General features: G+C 41.8%; 1 protein-coding gene across 1 annotated transcript in view; it reads right to left on the bottom strand.

Annotated features, from left to right (window-relative positions):
• Lgr4 (leucine rich repeat containing G protein-coupled receptor 4) overlaps positions 1 to 18,443 on the bottom strand; it is a 100,449-nt gene that overhangs the window by 17,797 nt on the left and 64,209 nt on the right. Inside the window, exons 3-5 of the mRNA XM_041678839.1 lie at positions 6,416 to 6,487; positions 5,201 to 5,272; positions 79 to 294 (exon numbers count right to left, since the gene is read on the bottom strand). Coding sequence (XP_041534773.1) covers positions 79 to 294; positions 5,201 to 5,272; positions 6,416 to 6,487 — 360 coding nt within the window. The remainder of the gene's footprint in view (positions 1 to 78; positions 295 to 5,200; positions 5,273 to 6,415; positions 6,488 to 18,443) is intronic.

Below are 18,443 nucleotides of genomic sequence, written 5' to 3'. Positions count from 1 at the left end.
TTTATAACGTGTCACAAGAAATTCATCTTGCCCCCAAATTCACACAAATACGCAGTAATAAAAGGGTTGGCCACATACAGAACCACCAGGCTGGAAAGGTTGGTGAACGCAAAGTCAGGAATGCTTGAGATGTTGTTGAGAGCCAAGGTCAGCGCCTGAAGAGTTGGCAGATTGCTGAGAGGACGCACAGGCACTTCAGTCAAGCTGTTGTCGTCCAGCCACAGATGCCGTAGCTGAACAAGCCCTTCAAAACTGTCCTCGGGGACTGAGGTAATATGGTTGGCATCTAAGCGTCTGAGAAGCAGAAACATCCACAGTCAGTAATGAGTTCTACTGGAAGGAGTCAATCCAAAGAGCATAGCTCTAGAGCTTCCAAACAGAAAGGAGTCAGAAAACTAGCCAGAGCCATGGTGATCTCTCTTTATTCAACTGTAGTAGAAGTCTGGAAAAACAACAACAAACCGAAAACTTCCAATTCCAGTACATCAGAGTTCTTTTCGGGCTAACTTCATTCCAGAAGGGTGTCCTTAAAACTCACCAAGCTCATACTGGGAATTTATGTTTCAGAGTATACCTACCTGAGATACAGAAATAAGGCTAAAGAGATGGTCTGGCAGTTAATGTGTGTGCCCACACACATGTAAACACACACACCCCACATGAAAAAAGATATACAGAAAATGAAAAATGAAGCTAAGCAAATAATCTACTTTACCTCCAATGTTACAGTAGAGCTAATATTTTAGACTGAATTTAACTGCTACTCTAATTTGATACCAAAAGGAAAAATAAGAAAATACTTAGTTTTTTAAATAGCAACTAACCCATTTCAGTAGATTCTCAACTCCCTTACCAGATCAGCTAAAACATGTCCTATTGGTAAAACTTCTCTCTTAAGACAAACTTCTCTCTTAGCATTAAATATTTAAGCTTGCCAAAGCTAAGTTCCTCACAAAGGGTCAGATTGTTCACAGGAAAAATAAGACTCTCCAATCAACGCTACTGTGGCTTTAAGGTTTCTTTTTTTCAGAAAATTCTAGAATTAAGGGGCACCTTATTAACAGGATTATTTAGTGTTTAAGTCTCCATCTAAAACCCTGGAAACTAAATCCCAAGTATTTCTTTCTGTTGCCATAACCAAGTATAATTGTTATAATCACTTTTCAATATAAAGGCAGCTTGGCGTTAGCAGGATGAGGAACTGTACAAGCCAGGAAATCCCAGCCTTCCTCATAATCTCTTGCTGATGTTTATCACATGCATTCCTGCCTCATAGCCTTGGACCTCTCAGTGAAAGTTAGGGAAGAGAAAAAAAACTGATAAAAACTCAGAATGGCATTTTTTTTTTCAGAAATAGCATCTGGCAACTTTAAAGTTCAAAACATCTGCGTTTTAAAGAGATTTCCCTGCCTTCTGTTTTTTTTATCCTGCTCCAACTTACTGGTCCACCTACCACTCCCAGCTACCTGCTCTCAGCCCCAACACATTTTCTCTCCTGAGGTCTGTTAGCAAGGACTAATGACCATGGGTCTTTGTGGGTATCTAATTGGCATTTTCTTCTGATAGCATCAACACTGGAAAGAGATCTTAGGAAACTGCACAGCTGCCTGATGACTCCATTAGCCATAAAAATCTTTAGGTTTGTACGTTCCTTGGGTATTTCTAGAGCTTACCCATGAAGAGAGACTAGCATCTTCAACATAACAGACTGGCAATGTACTAGACACAGAGCTGTTTAGTTGGCTAGCTGTTACTTACACTTTAAGGAATAGATAAGAAAGTGTTTAAACACACAGATACAAGTCACAACCTCCGGGAATCTATTTCTTGAAAAGAGACACTAATCATAATCATACAGATTCATCACACAGTGTAACTGAATTACACCTGTAGATGATTTGATTCGCTGCAATTCACTCTACATTCAAATGGAGCATCTTGTTAGACATAAAAGATTTTGAAATGGCATAGGGCACTCCCTATGGGAGATGCTCAGAGTAATAAATTACAAAATAAACAGTGCTTACAAAGTGTAGCCAAGTAAACAGTAGGGATGGGGATAAAAACTGATGGACACTGGGAGCAGAAGGAGCCACCAAAAATGTACATGGTCTAGATAATCATCTTTTAAAAGATGATATTTCAACTGGAGCCTAAAGAATTAGCAAGGGCAAGAAGAAGCAGTAGTTGAGCAGGAAGTGTTTCAGGCAAAGACCAAGGCCAACAGGAACAAGCTTGGTGAGACCACACAGCTCCCAAAAGGCCAGAGTGCTGGGAACACAGGAGTGGAAGGTCCAGGGAAACACACCTGTGACTGTAAACAGGTCCAGACTCCACAGGCCTCACAGGCCAAGAAAGAAATTTGGGTTGTATTTTGTTTACAGATTAAAATTCTTCCCCAGTTTCTCAGTGTCATAGCAGTTTAAGAGTTAAATAGCTCATTTTTATCGCCGATGCTCATTTGTATTTCTATTTAATAATGCCTGGAGGCACTTGCAAGAGCCAACAATACTCCTCCACATTGGTGTATTCTTGTAATTGGTGGACTCTTGTAAAATAAAGGACTCAAGAGTTTAATCTTTGTACTCAATTCACGTGGGCATCAGCGACACACCTATAACTGTGAAGACTAATACTGGGATCAAAGCTTTAAGGAAAAACTTTAAATATGGTTTTGTGTGACTTGTGGGTAGACCACTTGGCAAGTGTTTGAAACACTCTGGGTTCAAACCCAACACTATAGCCAAAACAGAGAAATGGGGCTGCGTCCCAGTGACCTACACTATTAACAACCCTCCTCCCAGACCAAGAAGAAGTACAATGGACTGTTACAGGATACTAAGCAGCAAGAGATTACAGGGGCTTCTGCCATATGTTCTATCATCAGAACTCCATGCAGTATGTGTATATTAACTTTTAAGTTTTATAAACAACAACAAAAACCCTTTTTAAAAGGTTAGCAATATAGTCACCATATTTTATCTTGAAAATGTATAGTATCAATTCTCAGGAATGCATTTTAGCCCTAAAACTCAAACTCACATCTTTTAAATTTTTTTGCCTTAAATAAAATTATAGTGTTAAAATATTGCATATAGTTCTGTAAGGAGCCGGGCAGATTTCACACATTTCTAACACCTTGTCTGACCATCTTGCAGGATCTGACCAAAGCCCAAATGATGCGGGTCAGTGCCAGGCAGGAGTACACCCTGAGTCTGACTGCTTGGATGATCATTCAGTGGCCTTTCATTCAAACTTTAATCTCACGTCAGGATCCCAAAGACAGGACTTGTGGGTTCACTAGATCTCTACGTTCCTGTTTCCAATGTAGCCACATTGAATAAATCTCCTTTTTCTGCTTCCCCCTTTTGACTCTTAATTGGATTATTAAGGACAAGTGACTGAATCCGGCTTGGAGCACAGTTTGTGACCCCATGTTCTACGACTGTTCTAGTGCTGAAAAATTTGTGATCAGTAAATATTCTATGTAATCAAAAGCTCTCTTTTCTAACCTTTCAACAGAGCAAAGAGTATAGTCTTAAGATACTTTAAAAGTCTTTAAGAAATTCAAGGACATTTACTACTTGAGATCCTTTAATATTCAATATAAATTTGATGTGAAGGAAAACTATTATAGGGCTCATTCTAATCCCCATTTTGATATTCTACTCTGGTAATGAGTCTGTGAGAGGCTGCTACACTATCTTTTTATTAACACCTACATTCACCCTGACTTTACAGTCACCATCAAGCACACACTTATCTCAAACACCTTCTGGTCAATTGCAACGCCTAATGAACTTTGTTCCTTTTAAGGTCTGTGGCGAAACCACAAGGAATTCCTTACCGTAATTTAGGTCTGAAGATCAGATTTGAAAACTGACTCGAGTACTGATAAGGCTGGTTTACACCAGGGTAGGATTTCAATGGTATCTCACTTGACCACAACACCCACTATGCTAACAAACCCAAGAACACTTCTTAAATATAGCACGCCCGCCCGATGCAGAGCTCCTCCTATAGTTTCTGTTACATATGAAAGCAGACCAGAACACACACACACAGACAGACAGACAGACAGACAGACACACACACACACACACACTTACACCATGTATGCCTTAGTTGCAAGAGCTTACTTAGCCAATCTCTGTATTTTTCTGTAAAATTTTGTATATTTCTATAGAAGCAACTCATTCTGACTCATTTTGAGTCAAAGGTGCTCTGGTAAGCAACAAATCCTTCTGTTCCAGAACTTCCCACTTTTGTAAATTGAGCTACTTAATACGCATAATCTTAACTTCTATTTGAACTAGAACTTAAATGGCCAACACCCAGGATACTACTCCTTGTCTGTGACAGATATGATTTAAAGTTTAACTTTTACAACGTATGTTTTATTAGTAGGTTTCTACTCTAACACCCACTTCACACTGATTACCAGAATCTCTGCTCAGAAATACAGATTAATTGGGATTCTAAACAAGTTTGTCTGGTTCTGAATCCCCTCTGTGCCTTTACTAGCTGTGTGCTGTTAGGGGAGTTACTTGAACTTCTCGCCACAGTCATTTTCTCTTTACTTATCAAAAACGCCAATGTAAGAAAACCATTTAGAATCCATATAAAAGCCAAGCTCTTTGTATGTAAAGAATGTAAAAAAGCAAATAAAGTGGTACTTGAGAAAGCATTCAAAGTTAATGACTGCTCAGAGGAAAAAAAAAATACGAGAATTCAAATCCTAAATATGTCTAAAAACCAAAATTTCATCAAAAAGAAAAAATATAGGAAAAGGAGGCAGTTCAGATTGCCAAGTTATACACAATAAGTACTTCGAGCCCACAGGTCAGACAGTAAACTCAAAATGTATACCAATTACTGCTGCCTAAACCAGAATCATAGTGGCTGTTAGGATACAAGACCCCAGAACTCCTGCACTCATTTAACCCTGGTCTCGAAGACATCGGCAGCCATGTACACATCGATAGCAGTATACTTACAGATGTTCCCAAGAAAGAAAGCAGACTGAAGGATCACCGTATGCCTCACCATGGCCTATCCTAATACCAGCAACTGGCCATCCCCCTTGTCAGACCAGGGAAGAGGAGAAATCTCCTCTGGTCTTGGGGCTCCAGTTTTACTCTATAGCAACTATCACGGCTTTTCAATGACCCAAGAAAGCAGAAAACAAAACACTACTTACAAAGACTGCAAAGCACTCAGTCCATGAATGGCTTCACTGGGTACTGTTTTCAACTGATTATTCTGGAGTGTTCTGGAACAAAATTATTGGTTTATAATTAATAAGCCATTATACTATTTTTCTTTTCATATAAAAATATGAGCCATTTTTTTCCCTAAAAAAATTTTCTAATGGCATCAGAAGTGGGATGTGTGGGGTAGAAAGCATCCAAGGCAAGAAAATTGTAAGATGTCAAAAAGCGTTTGCTCTAAACTCCAAAATGAAATTTATGCAGCTATCCTAGGCCATCTCTTAAAACTATTCAGCAGTTCCCATTTCCAGGGCTTGTTTCCTTCCTGTGCCTAGTTAATGTTCACTATGATGTATGATTTCTAACGCCTTCTCACACTGGAAGGAAGCAGAGCCCTGAAAACTGGGCATTGGCCAGAGAAAGGCAGTTTTTGCAAGGAAAGCAGACATTGGGGCTTTGGGGAGCAGCAGCCATGTCTTCAGGGCCCGCAGGATTGGTAGAAACATAACTACGCCTCAGTCATTGTAAAGCTGGGAGAACAGGGGCAGGGAGTTCTATGGAAAAACAAATCGTTTCCATTTTTACCTAAAGTTACTCTAGTCACGCTGATGACTATTTAACACGAATCATAACCACTGAATAACAGAAGTAACAGGATCACCTAAAATCTGAGTCAGGGAGGCCTGGTGACTTTACCCAGAGCCGTGGTGGAACGGGAGGGAAAATGGTGGCTGTCAACCCTCCAAGCTTATGTATAGCCAGAAATTTCTCTTCTGATCTCTATCTTTATAAAAAATGAGCACTTCAATTTCTTTAGCTCTAAAATGCTTTTAACATGCAAAGTGCTATCTCTCTCTCTCCCTTTAGGGCTGACTAATTCAAAAATCCCTGTAGCAGCCATAAAGTAAGTAGAAAGAAATCCCACCAATAAAGCTTAAATACGGTTTCCACCCAATACATTAGCAGCACGCAAAGTCCATGATGCCTTGGAGATCAGAATACTCGCTATTTAGATTTTAACCTTTATTATCTAGACCCAAGTTTGCCCAGACCAGCCTCCAGCCTGCTCCACTACCCATTGGCCATGCCTTAAATCTTTTAATCCTCAACGAAAAGAAAGTGTGCTGAACCTAGCTCCAAGCATGTTGGCTATGCAGGAAAGAAAATACACAGTCAGCTGCAAAGTTCGAAAAGCGCATACTTACAGGACTTTGAGCTCCTTCAGCCCAGACAAGGCTTTTGGGTGGATAAAAGAAAGGTCATTGCCAGCCAGTTGTCTAGAAAAAAAAAGTAACAAGAGAAAAAAAAAATAGTAATTCAAAGTTAAAATTCAGAATCCACAGTAACCTAACTGTGATTAAAACTCTATACTAAACATTTCTCAAGACGAAATAACATTAAATAGGGACTTAAACCTTTGCTAAAGCAGTCCCAAGACTCTTCCAATGAATTAAGTATCTCTAAAAAAAAATTTTTTAAAACTACCAATACAATAATTTAAGTAGGCACATTTTTTATTCTGGTGAGGTCAAGCAAGCCAAAACACATTACGCCAAATGAAGTCAGGGTCACTGTGCAGTGTTTTCTGAGGGCCTCCTGAACACAGACTACTAGTCAGCAGGCAAGAGTGTTTATAGAGTGGGCCAAACCAGTCTGTCAAGGAAGAAAGCTTTCAGGAGGCAAGTCAGCCTGTTATCTCCACAGACATCCAGGACATGGTATTCCAGACAAAAAGGAAGCGTTGTTGGGAGCCTAGGTTTCAAATAAAGGCCAAGAAATGCACACTTGGAGAAGCATTTTCCAGAAGAAGAAATGTGAAGTAGACATTTAAGTGGGGGTAAAGTGAAAAAAAGAAGGATAGAAATTCCTTGAGTTCATTCTTCATTTTCCTCCCGTTTCCTCAGGCCTATAGCACAAAACTTTCAAAAAGTAGAAGGAGGGGGTAGGAAATAGGAAAGAAACCCATATCAAATCACCTGCCAACAGGTGACCTAGAAAACTGTCGGTAAATATGTACAACTAACTGGCAGTGGTGTGTCCCTGTCATGGGGCAGAGTACTCAACACCTCTTGGTCTAACCAGCTGGATTCTATAAATTGATTTTTCCCCCGATTTATTTATTTTTATTTAATGTGCATTGGTATTTTGCCTGCACACATGTCTGTGTGAAGGTGTCAGATTTCCTGGAAGTAGAGTTACAGGCAGTTGTGAGCTGCCATGTGGGGCTTGGGAACAGGTCCTCTGGAAGAACTGCCAGTGTGCTCTTAACCCTGGGCCACCTCTCCAGCCCCAATTTTCTTTCTAAATAGTCTTTCCATGTATTTAAAGGAAGCTTTAACTACTCTCCTATTTACAATTTAGTTTCAATTAATTTTTTTTTTTTCGAGACAGGGTTTCTCTGTGGTTTTGGAGCCTGTCCTGGAACTAGTTCTTGTAGACCAGGCTGGTCTCGAACTCACAGAGATCCGCCTGTCTCTGCCTCCCAAGTGCTGGGATTAAAGGCGTGCGCCACCACCGCCCGGCTCAATTAATTTTTAATTGAATAAAATTTCTAATTTCTCCTTTTAAAGGATCTATTTCCAGTCAGACAGTACATTCCTGTACTCAGGAGGCTGAGACAGTACAATCTCAAGTTCAAAACAAGCCTGGGATATATAGTGAGACTCTGTCTCAAAATAAGAAAACAGGAGCGGGACAGATGGGTCAGTTATTAAAAGCACTGGATGTTCTTCCAGAGGACCCAGGTTCAATTCCCAACACCCACATGGTAATTTTCAATTATCCATGACTCTAGTTCCAGGGGATCTGATGCCCTTGTCTGACGTCCACCAGGAGGACATGTGGTATACATACATACAGACAAAACACTTATGCACATTAAAAGAAAGTATCTAAAAGGAAAATATTAACTCCCTCTGTAAGCATCCTACTTCTCTGGGCCTTGTTTAGGTATTTCATTGCCAATCAAGTTCTAGTTGCTACTCAGTGCCAAACACTCAACGACCTTTCTTCCTTCCTAAGCTGCTACACTTACCTTGGTTTTAGGGACACAGGGAAAACATCTTTTCTAACTAATATTCAAAGTTAACGAAGGCGTGAAGTTCTACCATTGGAGCCTTGTTTTCTGCTAAAGTTCTGTACCACTAGAAGTGCAAACAGCGTGAGAAAACCTGACTCTACCTGAGTTCTGGTCCACAGATGAGAAGAGGGAAATGACTCAGAAATCCCACAGATACACATGATAAATAACTTCATTCAGAGAAAAATGCAACAGCGCAGGATTCTCAGTTCAGTTACAAGTTTAACACAGGGTCTAGACACTGCCACGCACCACGCCCTTCCAGTCTGCTCTCTGGGCCTGCTCATAATTTGCATCTCACAACATGTACTCCATAGCATCAGCCTTTTAAATGTCATCTAAAATGGTGTCACAGCCTAAAGAGTCTGAGCAGGCAAAGCCAACCAGCTGCTTCACCAAACGAGAAGTGACTATAACTTTGCTTACTTTGCAAACATTAGCGAAACTTGAGCTATATTTTATAAATGCCTAAATTAAAAGACAACAGCACTCAAGCTCAATGCATCAGAAGTAGTCAACAATAACTGTGTAGGTGTTTGGGATTTAAAAAAAAATCATTTTCTTTGCTTTACTTCTATGCTGGGCCAATGAGATCTCCCCTTTTGCATTTCCTCAGTGGGGCTTCAGAACCATTTCTGGTGGGCGGCTACCTAATTTGTGAATTGTTGTTTGCTCAAAAAAAAAAAAAAAAATGCTTTAAGGGGTTGGGGAGATGGCTTCGACGTTAAGAGCTTGCATTGCTCTTGCAGAGAATCTTAGTTCAATTTCTAGCCCTCACTGGGCATCTCACAATCTCCTGTGCCTTCAGTTTAGGGGGACCTTACACCTCTGACCTCCACAGGTACCTGCAATTCATGTGCCGCACCCATATTCAGACACATGCCTGTATGCACAGCTAGAGAGAATAGAAACAAATCTTTAAGAATTCACTGCATTTTTCAGTCATAGTCCAGCTGGCCTTGGGGTGGGAGGAGGGAGAGGGAAATGGGAGGCTGGGAGGAGGGGGAAACTTTTTTTTTTCCTTTTCTCAATAAAAAAAAATAAAATAAATAAAATAAAATAAAAAAGAATTCACTGCATATTAGTTTCCCTTTTAAGAGCATCATGGCCATTCACCTCTGAGAATTAGTATACAAAAGAAAACAGTTTTACGCCCTTTTCCATGCAACCATTTCAAAATACTTCTCCTCTTATTCCCAAACTAGTCAGCTTCATGTAAACCCTTCACCTTGTAAGCTCACTGCCGTTCTTTAAATACCCAATGGTAGTGCTTCTTCCCTTGGCCTGCAGAAAAATCTAGCACAAAACTAAATGTTGTCACAGGCTACCTTCTGGCTCTTGCTTGCACATGAGTCTCATGGGCCAAGTGCAAATGCTGCTCAGAATGGAGTCTACATCCCTCCCTTTCATTATCGCCTATGAATATGCTGACCATTAGCTACAGACATCTCAGCTAGGACCTCACTAGCTGTAGTGCTCTCGGATGGCCCCGCACTGCCCCACAGATGTAGTTGAGAGCTTGCCTAACAGGGGCAAGGCCTTGGGTTTAATCTCCACGATAGCCAGCAGAACAAATAAAAGGCAGGGAAGGTCTCTGCAACCACTCCTTGTGCCGATACACAGCTTCCTGTGGCCCACCTCTGTGCAAGCCCCACGTGAGCAATGAAAGGGTTTGCTCCACTCGAGCTCCCTCATTAGCCTCAACCGAGGGTGCTCGCAACTGTAACACACACTATTTAAAAGACCACATTTTCAAGGCTCAAATTGTACCGTAAGAGCCTTAAGTTGCAGTAGCCATCTTTCCCCGAATGCCTCAAATAGTCCTGTAACCCGGCTCCTCCCAGCTGTCCTTAAAACCTGTGTTAAAAGCTAGCATCTGTTTGAGCTCCTGCCGTGACTCCCCTCAGTGATGGATTGTGACCTGGAAATGACTTATCACAGTAGCAAAAATTAAACTAGAGCAGTGGTCTATCTTATTCTACCCTATCCAGCCTTGTTCTTGTGGTGATGTGAGGGGATCCAATGCCTATGATGGAATACAAGGTGGGTGAGAGTCACTGTACCATGTTAGTTTACTGCTGACCTCATGAGACATGGTGTGCTCCAGATGATGCTGGGCCCTTCACCCTCCAATCACAGCAACACTGTTGACTGAATGTCAGAAGCAGAGGACTTCTATATGTGAAGTGCATTCTATAGGTGAAGTGATTTCCAAAAACCCTTTAGACACACAGAGGCTGTGGTCCTTTGGTGATCATATGCCTGACATCATTGTAGTCCACCTGAGTATCAGACTCCAGAAAGTTTGTTTTTTCATGCTGTACAACCCAAAGAACTTTAGTAAAGTCTCAATGTCCAAAAAAAAAAAAAAAAGCTAGCATCTGCCAAAAAAGACATTCTATAAACACAGCGAGCCTTCCAGGATCCTTCTCCCCTTGTCTCTGACATGAGTTTTTGCCATCCTGATATCCTTGGGCCTTCCTTGAGGAATTTACCATTCTATGCCATTACCACGAGAAAGGGTGCTTTATTAAGTAACCGAGGAAGTGGCAAAACACAGAACACCTGATTATCTTAACTTGTCAACAAAGAAGGCTGTTTAACCACATTAGTCAAAATATTTGCTTCCTTTCTCCGAAATCTCGGCCCCTTTATAAACTATGTGAATACTAAAATAACCTGGCTTCCAAAAAGCATTCCGCTTCTCCTCGACTTGTGGTTAATAGAAATGACACAAAGAGCTCTGAGCATAAGGCTTATCCTGAAACACAAGCCAACGATCCAGAGAACTGAAATAAACACAACGGGTGTGCAGAGGATGGGTGACAAGGCCGCACAGGAGGGCACGCTACTAAGACAACTTTATTTACCCAGGGGGTGGGGAGTGGGGAACACACCACGAGGAGCCTTCAGGAAGGCATCTCCCCAAAGTTTGCCAAGCTGCTGTGTAAAGGAAGGGCACATTGCCGCTTCGACAGTCCCACCCTCCAGAACCTTTTCACAGACTGCTCAGTATTCAGTCTTAACGAGCCAACACTTCTCGGAGCAGCACATCTTGGAGGTGGTTCATGTCTCAAAGTGCAGATCCAGTAAAAAGCAACATGAATAAATGACAGGCTTAGGGCCGAGTCCCCAAATCCTTAGGAAGCAAACTCCTAGGGTCTTAGCAGATGCAGGGGTCAAAGCAGATGGTATAGACAGACCGTCTTTCACTTATCACAGTGCAACAACAACACGACTTTTCTAAAGCACCCAAGAAGCTAGGGGACTTGGCAAAAATCGCACAGCTACAAAGTGGAGGAGCCAGCATTCTAGTGCTGGACTCACATCTTGCAGTGTTTATCAACTTGTTCCTGACCTCAGGTGCTTCTGCGGTGTCACCAAAAGATTAGGAACTCATTCTCCAAGAGGAGAGGTGGAGCGCTATGGACTGGGGCAAGCTAAACAGCTTTGTTTGAGCATCAACAGCTCTCAGGTGGCAGCCAAAGCAGACAAGCTCTGCCGGCGCATTAGGAGCGCGAGCTGCAATTATGGGGGGATTTCCCAGCAGACTCACAGAACATGCTTCTCGCAGCCAAAGATGCCCAGAGGGAAGGAAATGAGAAAGGGACCCCTTGCATTGGGACTCTTCCTGGAACTATGCAGAGTTTAGAGCAGTCTATTATCATTTTTGTTTGTTTTAGTAATTTTCAAGTCAAAAATGAGGCGGCCGATACTCAGGAAGAATTAAAACCAGTGATGTTTTCTTTAGCAAAAACCAGCTATTTCCCATTCCATGCCTAGGTTTGTACTTCTGTGTCAAAGACAACAGTTGTCTTAGAAGCAACTTGGTGTGGGGGACTGGCTGCACGTCTCAGAAAGCCTTCTCAATTCGCTAAACAATGACAATTATAAATTTTATCCCACAGGAAATATCTTTATTATCCACGTACTCCCTGATTGCTATGAATTTCTAAGGAAATCTAAAGGTGAGAGCCAAGGGCAGATGTGGTATGATTTTATGGAAACCCACGTTTATAGTCCCAGGTATCATGGCTCCCACCTGGGCGCCAGTAGCTTCTGGTTACCAAGATAGTGAGGATCACTCTACATGGTCTCAAGCCATGCACTCACAATCTTTCTGTTGTACGACTTTAGGCTCTCATGGCTTTTTACCTGGATTATTGCCATGAGCTTCCACAAGGTTTCTGACTCACCAGACTTAATTACAATACTGGGAGGGAGCTGGTGAGATGGCCACAGTTAAGGCACCTGTTGCTCTTTCAGAGGGCCTAGGTTCAGTTCCCAGCGCCCACACGGTGGCTCACAAACATCCATCTGTAGATCATTACAGGGGATCGGACTCCATCTCTGGCTTTGTTTAGCACTATGCAAACATGTGGTGCATAGATATCCAAATGCATAAAATAAATATTTTTAAACTATATAATACTATGAACTCTAAATCTTTAAATATACAATTCTGATAAATTTCTCAAAGCCTTATTTTCCCCTGCTGAGTTTTCTGGACCTTCAACATAGCTTTCGCCTTTTGCACCTTAATCCAGTATTCTTACTTCCTATAGTTTCACACTGACTGTTACACATCCAAACACGCCAGGATTCCCTATGGAGCTCACCACTCACACCATTTTCGTCACCTGTAATTCCCCCATGTCCCAACCTTATAGCCAACGGAAATCGTGCTGACTGCCTGAGTTGAGTATTAGCAACATGAAACCCTATGACATCACCTTCCTTTGGTTCCACAAGAGTCTTAAATAAAACTTTCTCACCGGTGCCTCTTAGCTCACCTCTAGTCACTGTTCACCTCCCCCACCTTCCTCTGTGGCATTATGAGGCTCCTTATGAGTGGGGACCAAATCACATTCATTTTGTATTCTTGCATGAGACCATGCACATGGTAGATATGTTGTAATACCTCAACTAAGGCCCAATATAAGACTCTGAGAATCTAATACTAGTACTTAAATAAACTGGAGAGCTACCTGATTATATTTCCTATTCCATTACTTCATTTCTACTCCCTTACTCTCTTTCATACGCTTCACAGAAAAGACGTACTTGGCTAGCCTTGAAAGAAGCAGGTGCCACTGCAACTATCACCTGTCTTAACACATGTGGCAAATGCTAAGAGGAGCTTCAAGTTGGAAAGAGCGGTCCGCAGGTCAACAGTAGTATCTCAACTTCACTGTACTGTGTACACAAACACGAAGAATTGAAACTAGTCCGACAGCACTTCAAATAGTGAGCTCAAACAGTGTACCTCAGGGCAGGTCTTATTTACCCTGCTTACTACAAGAGTCCTAGCAGCAAAGAAAGCAGAGAAGAGAGAGAGAGAGAGAGAGAGAGAGAGAGAGAGAGAGAGAGAGAGAGAAGAGAGAAGAGACGAGAGAGGGTTAATGGAAGAGAGACATCAGGCCACTAGGTTTATGCCCTCCCAATATACCTGGAGCCATTTCATGGAACAGGGGCCAAGTGATGCAGTTGTGAATGTCCTTATGAATCTGTTTTGTGTTTATTACTCATAAGCACCAGGGGTTTGTATTAGAAACTTCTTAGAGGGGGCACAAGAGTTTTCCACAATGCTATCTACTCTTAATGTATATATTACATAAAACTTCCATTTGCCAGAAGGGAGAGGACAGAAATACTGCAGGTTAAATATGGGTAATGGGTCAATGAAGGATAGGACTAAACAAGCCACATGTCAGAAGGGAATGTAGGCCAAAGGACTGATACCTTCATGGAGAGCACCCAAGTGTCTGAGATTTCTTCACTTGGAAAGCAACTGAAAGAGACAGGAGAGGTTGGAGCTATGGAGAAGGCTTGGCAGTTAAGGGCACTCACAGCTCTTGCCAAGGACCCAGGTTTAGTTCCTAGCACCCACATGACCGCTCACACCTTTTAGCTCCAGTTAATCCAACGCTTCTTTGACGACCGCAGGTTCTTCCACATGTGAACGTATACACACTCAGACAATACACATACACATTTTTTTTTTTTAAGAAAAGGAGAGAAGCAACTGTGAAACACAGAGTAAAGTAACTGGAGTTATCTGCACAAAAGCACTGCTTTAGGGCCATTATATAAATTTCATGGTGGCTAGAATTTGAATCAGGAGTTAGGAGAATAAAGACTATAATCTGTACATGACTAGACATTTACTGGGTTGAGGGGAGTGTAGCTGAGGGCTTCTAGCAGCTGCTCTGAGGCAACATGGGGTGAAGAAGGGACAGTGATAGCACAGCAACTGTGGAGGGGAGGCAGGAAACGTATTCTCTGCACAAACAAGAATTCCAAAGACAGCTCTTCTCATATCATGGTGAGGCTGAGAAGCAGGCCGCAGAGCCTGCCAGCCACTCACGCCCCTAGTCTTCATTCTGCAGTGATTACAAAATGGCCTGTGGTTGTGCTCCTGTTACCGCTTACCAAGAGAACCACAGTATTGCCCCTCGGTGTCAACAACACTCTTCTGCCCTCAGCAATGTCTTCTCTCCTCCTCCACCACCATGCTCCACACTACCTTTGAAGCTAAACAAAAGGAAGCATTACAGCTCACACCCAAACGTGTCCAGGCTGCCTCCCCTGTAATGCCATTGATTCCCTCAAGCGGGCAGATGGCCAGTGTCAGTCATACTGCTTACAAAGGACAATAGACCAAGCCATCAGCCTGTGATGCTTCCTGTAGAGAAGACCGAACTAGGTAAGCATGGCCACCAGAAAACGCTTGACGGGAGGCGAGTGTCGTTCTTCTAAACACTATTTGAAAACAGGATGTAAAATGCTAGTGACCATTTTCAACAGCAAGAAACATTTTATTATTAATCCTGTGTAATATATGAATTTGCATGTGAAGGTCTAACTGTGTTTTTAGAACTACGGGGCTTCTGTGAAAATTAAACCTTGAGGGATTTGCTGGCTCTCAAATATACCAAAATATATTAGGTATATTTTTTTTTAAAAAACAAGCTGAAGACTCATTTACCCCTTTGCATTTTTATTATCTGATTATAGTGGCCCTTAATATACCTCAGGAATTTATCACCAGTGGCTCCTTTTTTAAAAGAAGGAGAACATGAGCTTCTGTCCCTGACATGCCCAACCCAATGTCCTACAAAATACCGCTAAATAACGCAAGTCCTAGAAAACAATGTAAATCCCAGAAGCTGAACACTAACTGCTCTTTGGTGTTTTCTACCACTAACTTCAAGACAGCCACAAAAAAGAAATACTTTTATAGTGGACAAACAGGCCAGTAATTAAGCAACATTCTTTCTAGATCCCTTGGGACCTTCTTTCTCCCAGTGTTAAACCTCATTGGATACAGTACATCAGAGTATTCCGAAGCCCACTAACCACGCCTCGTTTGCTCCCCTACTGCCTTTTCTTCTTTTCTTCTTTACTCGCCCCAATCCCAGTGCCGGGGCTTACACCCAGGGCCTCGGGCATGCTGAGTGACAGCTCTACCTCTAGCTGTCATCCCCATTTTTCACAGCGTAGGAAGGATTTGAGATCTTCATGCAACTATTAAAAACATGTATACATAATATGCATAGATGAATATGTATACATATATAAGCGGGAGGTGGTGCATACGTATATAAAATATGTGAATAGAAAGTATATGTGCATTTGTGCGTATGTACATATAAGCTGAAAGTGGTGGCGCATGCCACTAGCCATTGAGAGGCTGCGGCAAAAGAATAACAAGTTTGAGATGGTCTTGGAGGAAACAAGTACTCTGTAGGGCATCCTGGGTTCTGTAATGAAGCCCTATCACAAAAAGCAAGAAAACAAGCCAAGCATCGTAAAAATGCAATGTTTTAAGAGCACACATATATTTAGATCCTTTTTGTGAAGAATTGCTTATGTTTTTAAAACAGTTTGTCTTTGCAAGAAGGAAGAAATTTTCTCTCATCCTCTCTGTCCGAGAGAGAGAGGGAGGGAGGGAGGGAGGTAAAAACTAAAGTAATTTATAACAAAAATAATTACATTCCTGCTAAAACTTGGTATGAAGGCCATCTAATACTCTTCCACATACTAAAGAAGTTTACTTAACTAAAATTTAAGCGTCACCTGTGCCACATTGGCCTCTTGCGTCTCCCACTTCCCCAGAGGAAGCACAGCAGACTAGTGGAGAGGTAAATCAGTAAAAACTGTGGCAATGGTCGTGGTTCTGAGCACAGCTCTTCTAGCCATCTAATCATTTGTCTTTTGATGATAAGCACATAGGACACTCACCCACGTGAGGAAATAACCCAAGCTTGAAAACTACGCACATCCCTAGCACCAAGCAGCAGGTTCCTACTGCTCTTCTACCCCAGGAGAGCAAAAGAAGCGCTGTTTTTCTCAGTTTCTCGTTTCATTTAAGTAGCAACAAGTCCATCAATCATGAACTTCAGCAGAATTAAATTTCTTGCATCAATAAATCCAAAATGAGAAGAAATTTTTTTCTTAACATCTCCCCCAATTTGAAGTTTAAAAAAATACGATTCCTGAGCCAAGAAAATGACTCAGAGTGTAAAAGTACTTGCTGCTAAGACCGACACCCTGCATTCAACCCCTGGATCCCACGGCGGTAGGAGAGAGCCGATCCCAAGTATAGGCCTCTGACCTCCAAATGTAAGCCATGATGTGCACACCCAATACTTGCACATGTACATCACACATTCATGTACATAGTAATAATAGTGAGTAAACCTAATTTTAAAATACAGTTATTGTCACTATGATTCATACAGAAGTATGAGGGCACTGTACATACTGACTTCCTGACTTACCAGGGTCACAAAATGGCAAGACACACAAAGCTAAGTGGTGAGCGGTGGAATACCAGGGCAGGCTGGGAAAGAAAGGCAGGGAACGCTTTACAAAGCACAGAGAGCTCAGAAACAACTGCATCAAATGGCTCAGATCTAGAGCCTTCCTCGACTCTAAGAGTGAATCTCCTGCTGTTTAAATAGGAAGTTGAGTTGTGCTGCTTGCCGTCAAAAGTTTGCTTTAACTAACTGCATTGCCAATAAACATTCTTCTCTCCTTACCTAGTAACAGAGTCCTGTCTTGAGTCCAAGTGTCAAAGCTCTTTGCCAGCATTCCCTGTTAAAACCCAAGTGAGTAAGGACTGGCCAATGAAATGTCAGAGGTCCTGTATGATATGTTCAAGGTGGCTTCTTAAAAGAAATGACCTAGTGGGACATGACCACTGCCCCCTCCTTCCTCCCTCCTACTCTGAGAAGTGAATGTTGATGGCTCCAGCTCCCAGCCATGATCTGGACGTGAACACTATAAACACAGGACTGCAGACTAGAGTGCTAAGGTCTGCAACTCTGCTAATGTTGTGATTCTCAATAGCAGCTTCTGGTTGCTAGGCTGCAGATTTCAGATGCACGCAAATAACAGGAAGCATTACGTCTTTAAGTCTCTGTTACTTGGAACTTTCCACGACAGTCAAAGATATTTCCAATTCAAGAAATTTAGGAAAAGAGCATACCAGGCTGTAACAAAAACAGCACAGTTAAAGACAGTAAGTAGATTAAAGGCTAGGGGGTGGCTTTGTGGTGGAAGAGCACTTGCTGCTCTCAGAGGGGACCTGAATTTGGTTCCCAGCACTCACATCAGGTGGCTCGCAACTCCAGTTCCAACTGACCTGATGCCGTCTTCTGGTGTGTGTGTGTCTGTGTGTGCACGTGCGCACACATGCAAATATATTAAATAACATATTTTAAAGGACAGTACCTTAAATACACAAAAACTAGGTAAAGAGTTTCTAAAATTATTTACAATAGATAAGCACAGGAACAGTAGGAAATTTGTTACAAAAAATGCAAAGCATTGAGATGAAAATATACTGTATATTCATTAGTAGTAAAAGCTAGATCTATCAGAAAAATGAGCATAAATAGTAAAACTCTATTTTTAAAAGAAAGTATAATCCAGGTGGTGCGCACCTTTAATCCTAGCACTGGGGAGGCAGAGGCAGGCGGATCTCTGTGAGTTTGAGGCCAGCCTGGTCTACAAGAGCTAATTCCAGGACAGGCTTCAAAAACTACAGAGAAACCCTGTCTCAAAAAGCAAAAAAAAAAAAAGTATAGTAATATATTGAAAACATCTAGGATACATAACAAAATACAACAAAAGTTATCTCCCAGGGG

Source organism: Microtus oregoni, unplaced genomic scaffold (genome assembly GCF_018167655.1).
Source record: "Microtus oregoni isolate MIOR12 unplaced genomic scaffold, Mior012 000031F_ref0000149, whole genome shotgun sequence".
NCBI lineage: Eukaryota > Metazoa > Chordata > Mammalia > Rodentia > Cricetidae > Microtus > Microtus oregoni.
The sequence above is the reverse complement of the archived record's forward strand: the minus strand, read 5'-3'. Positions and strand labels throughout refer to the sequence as shown.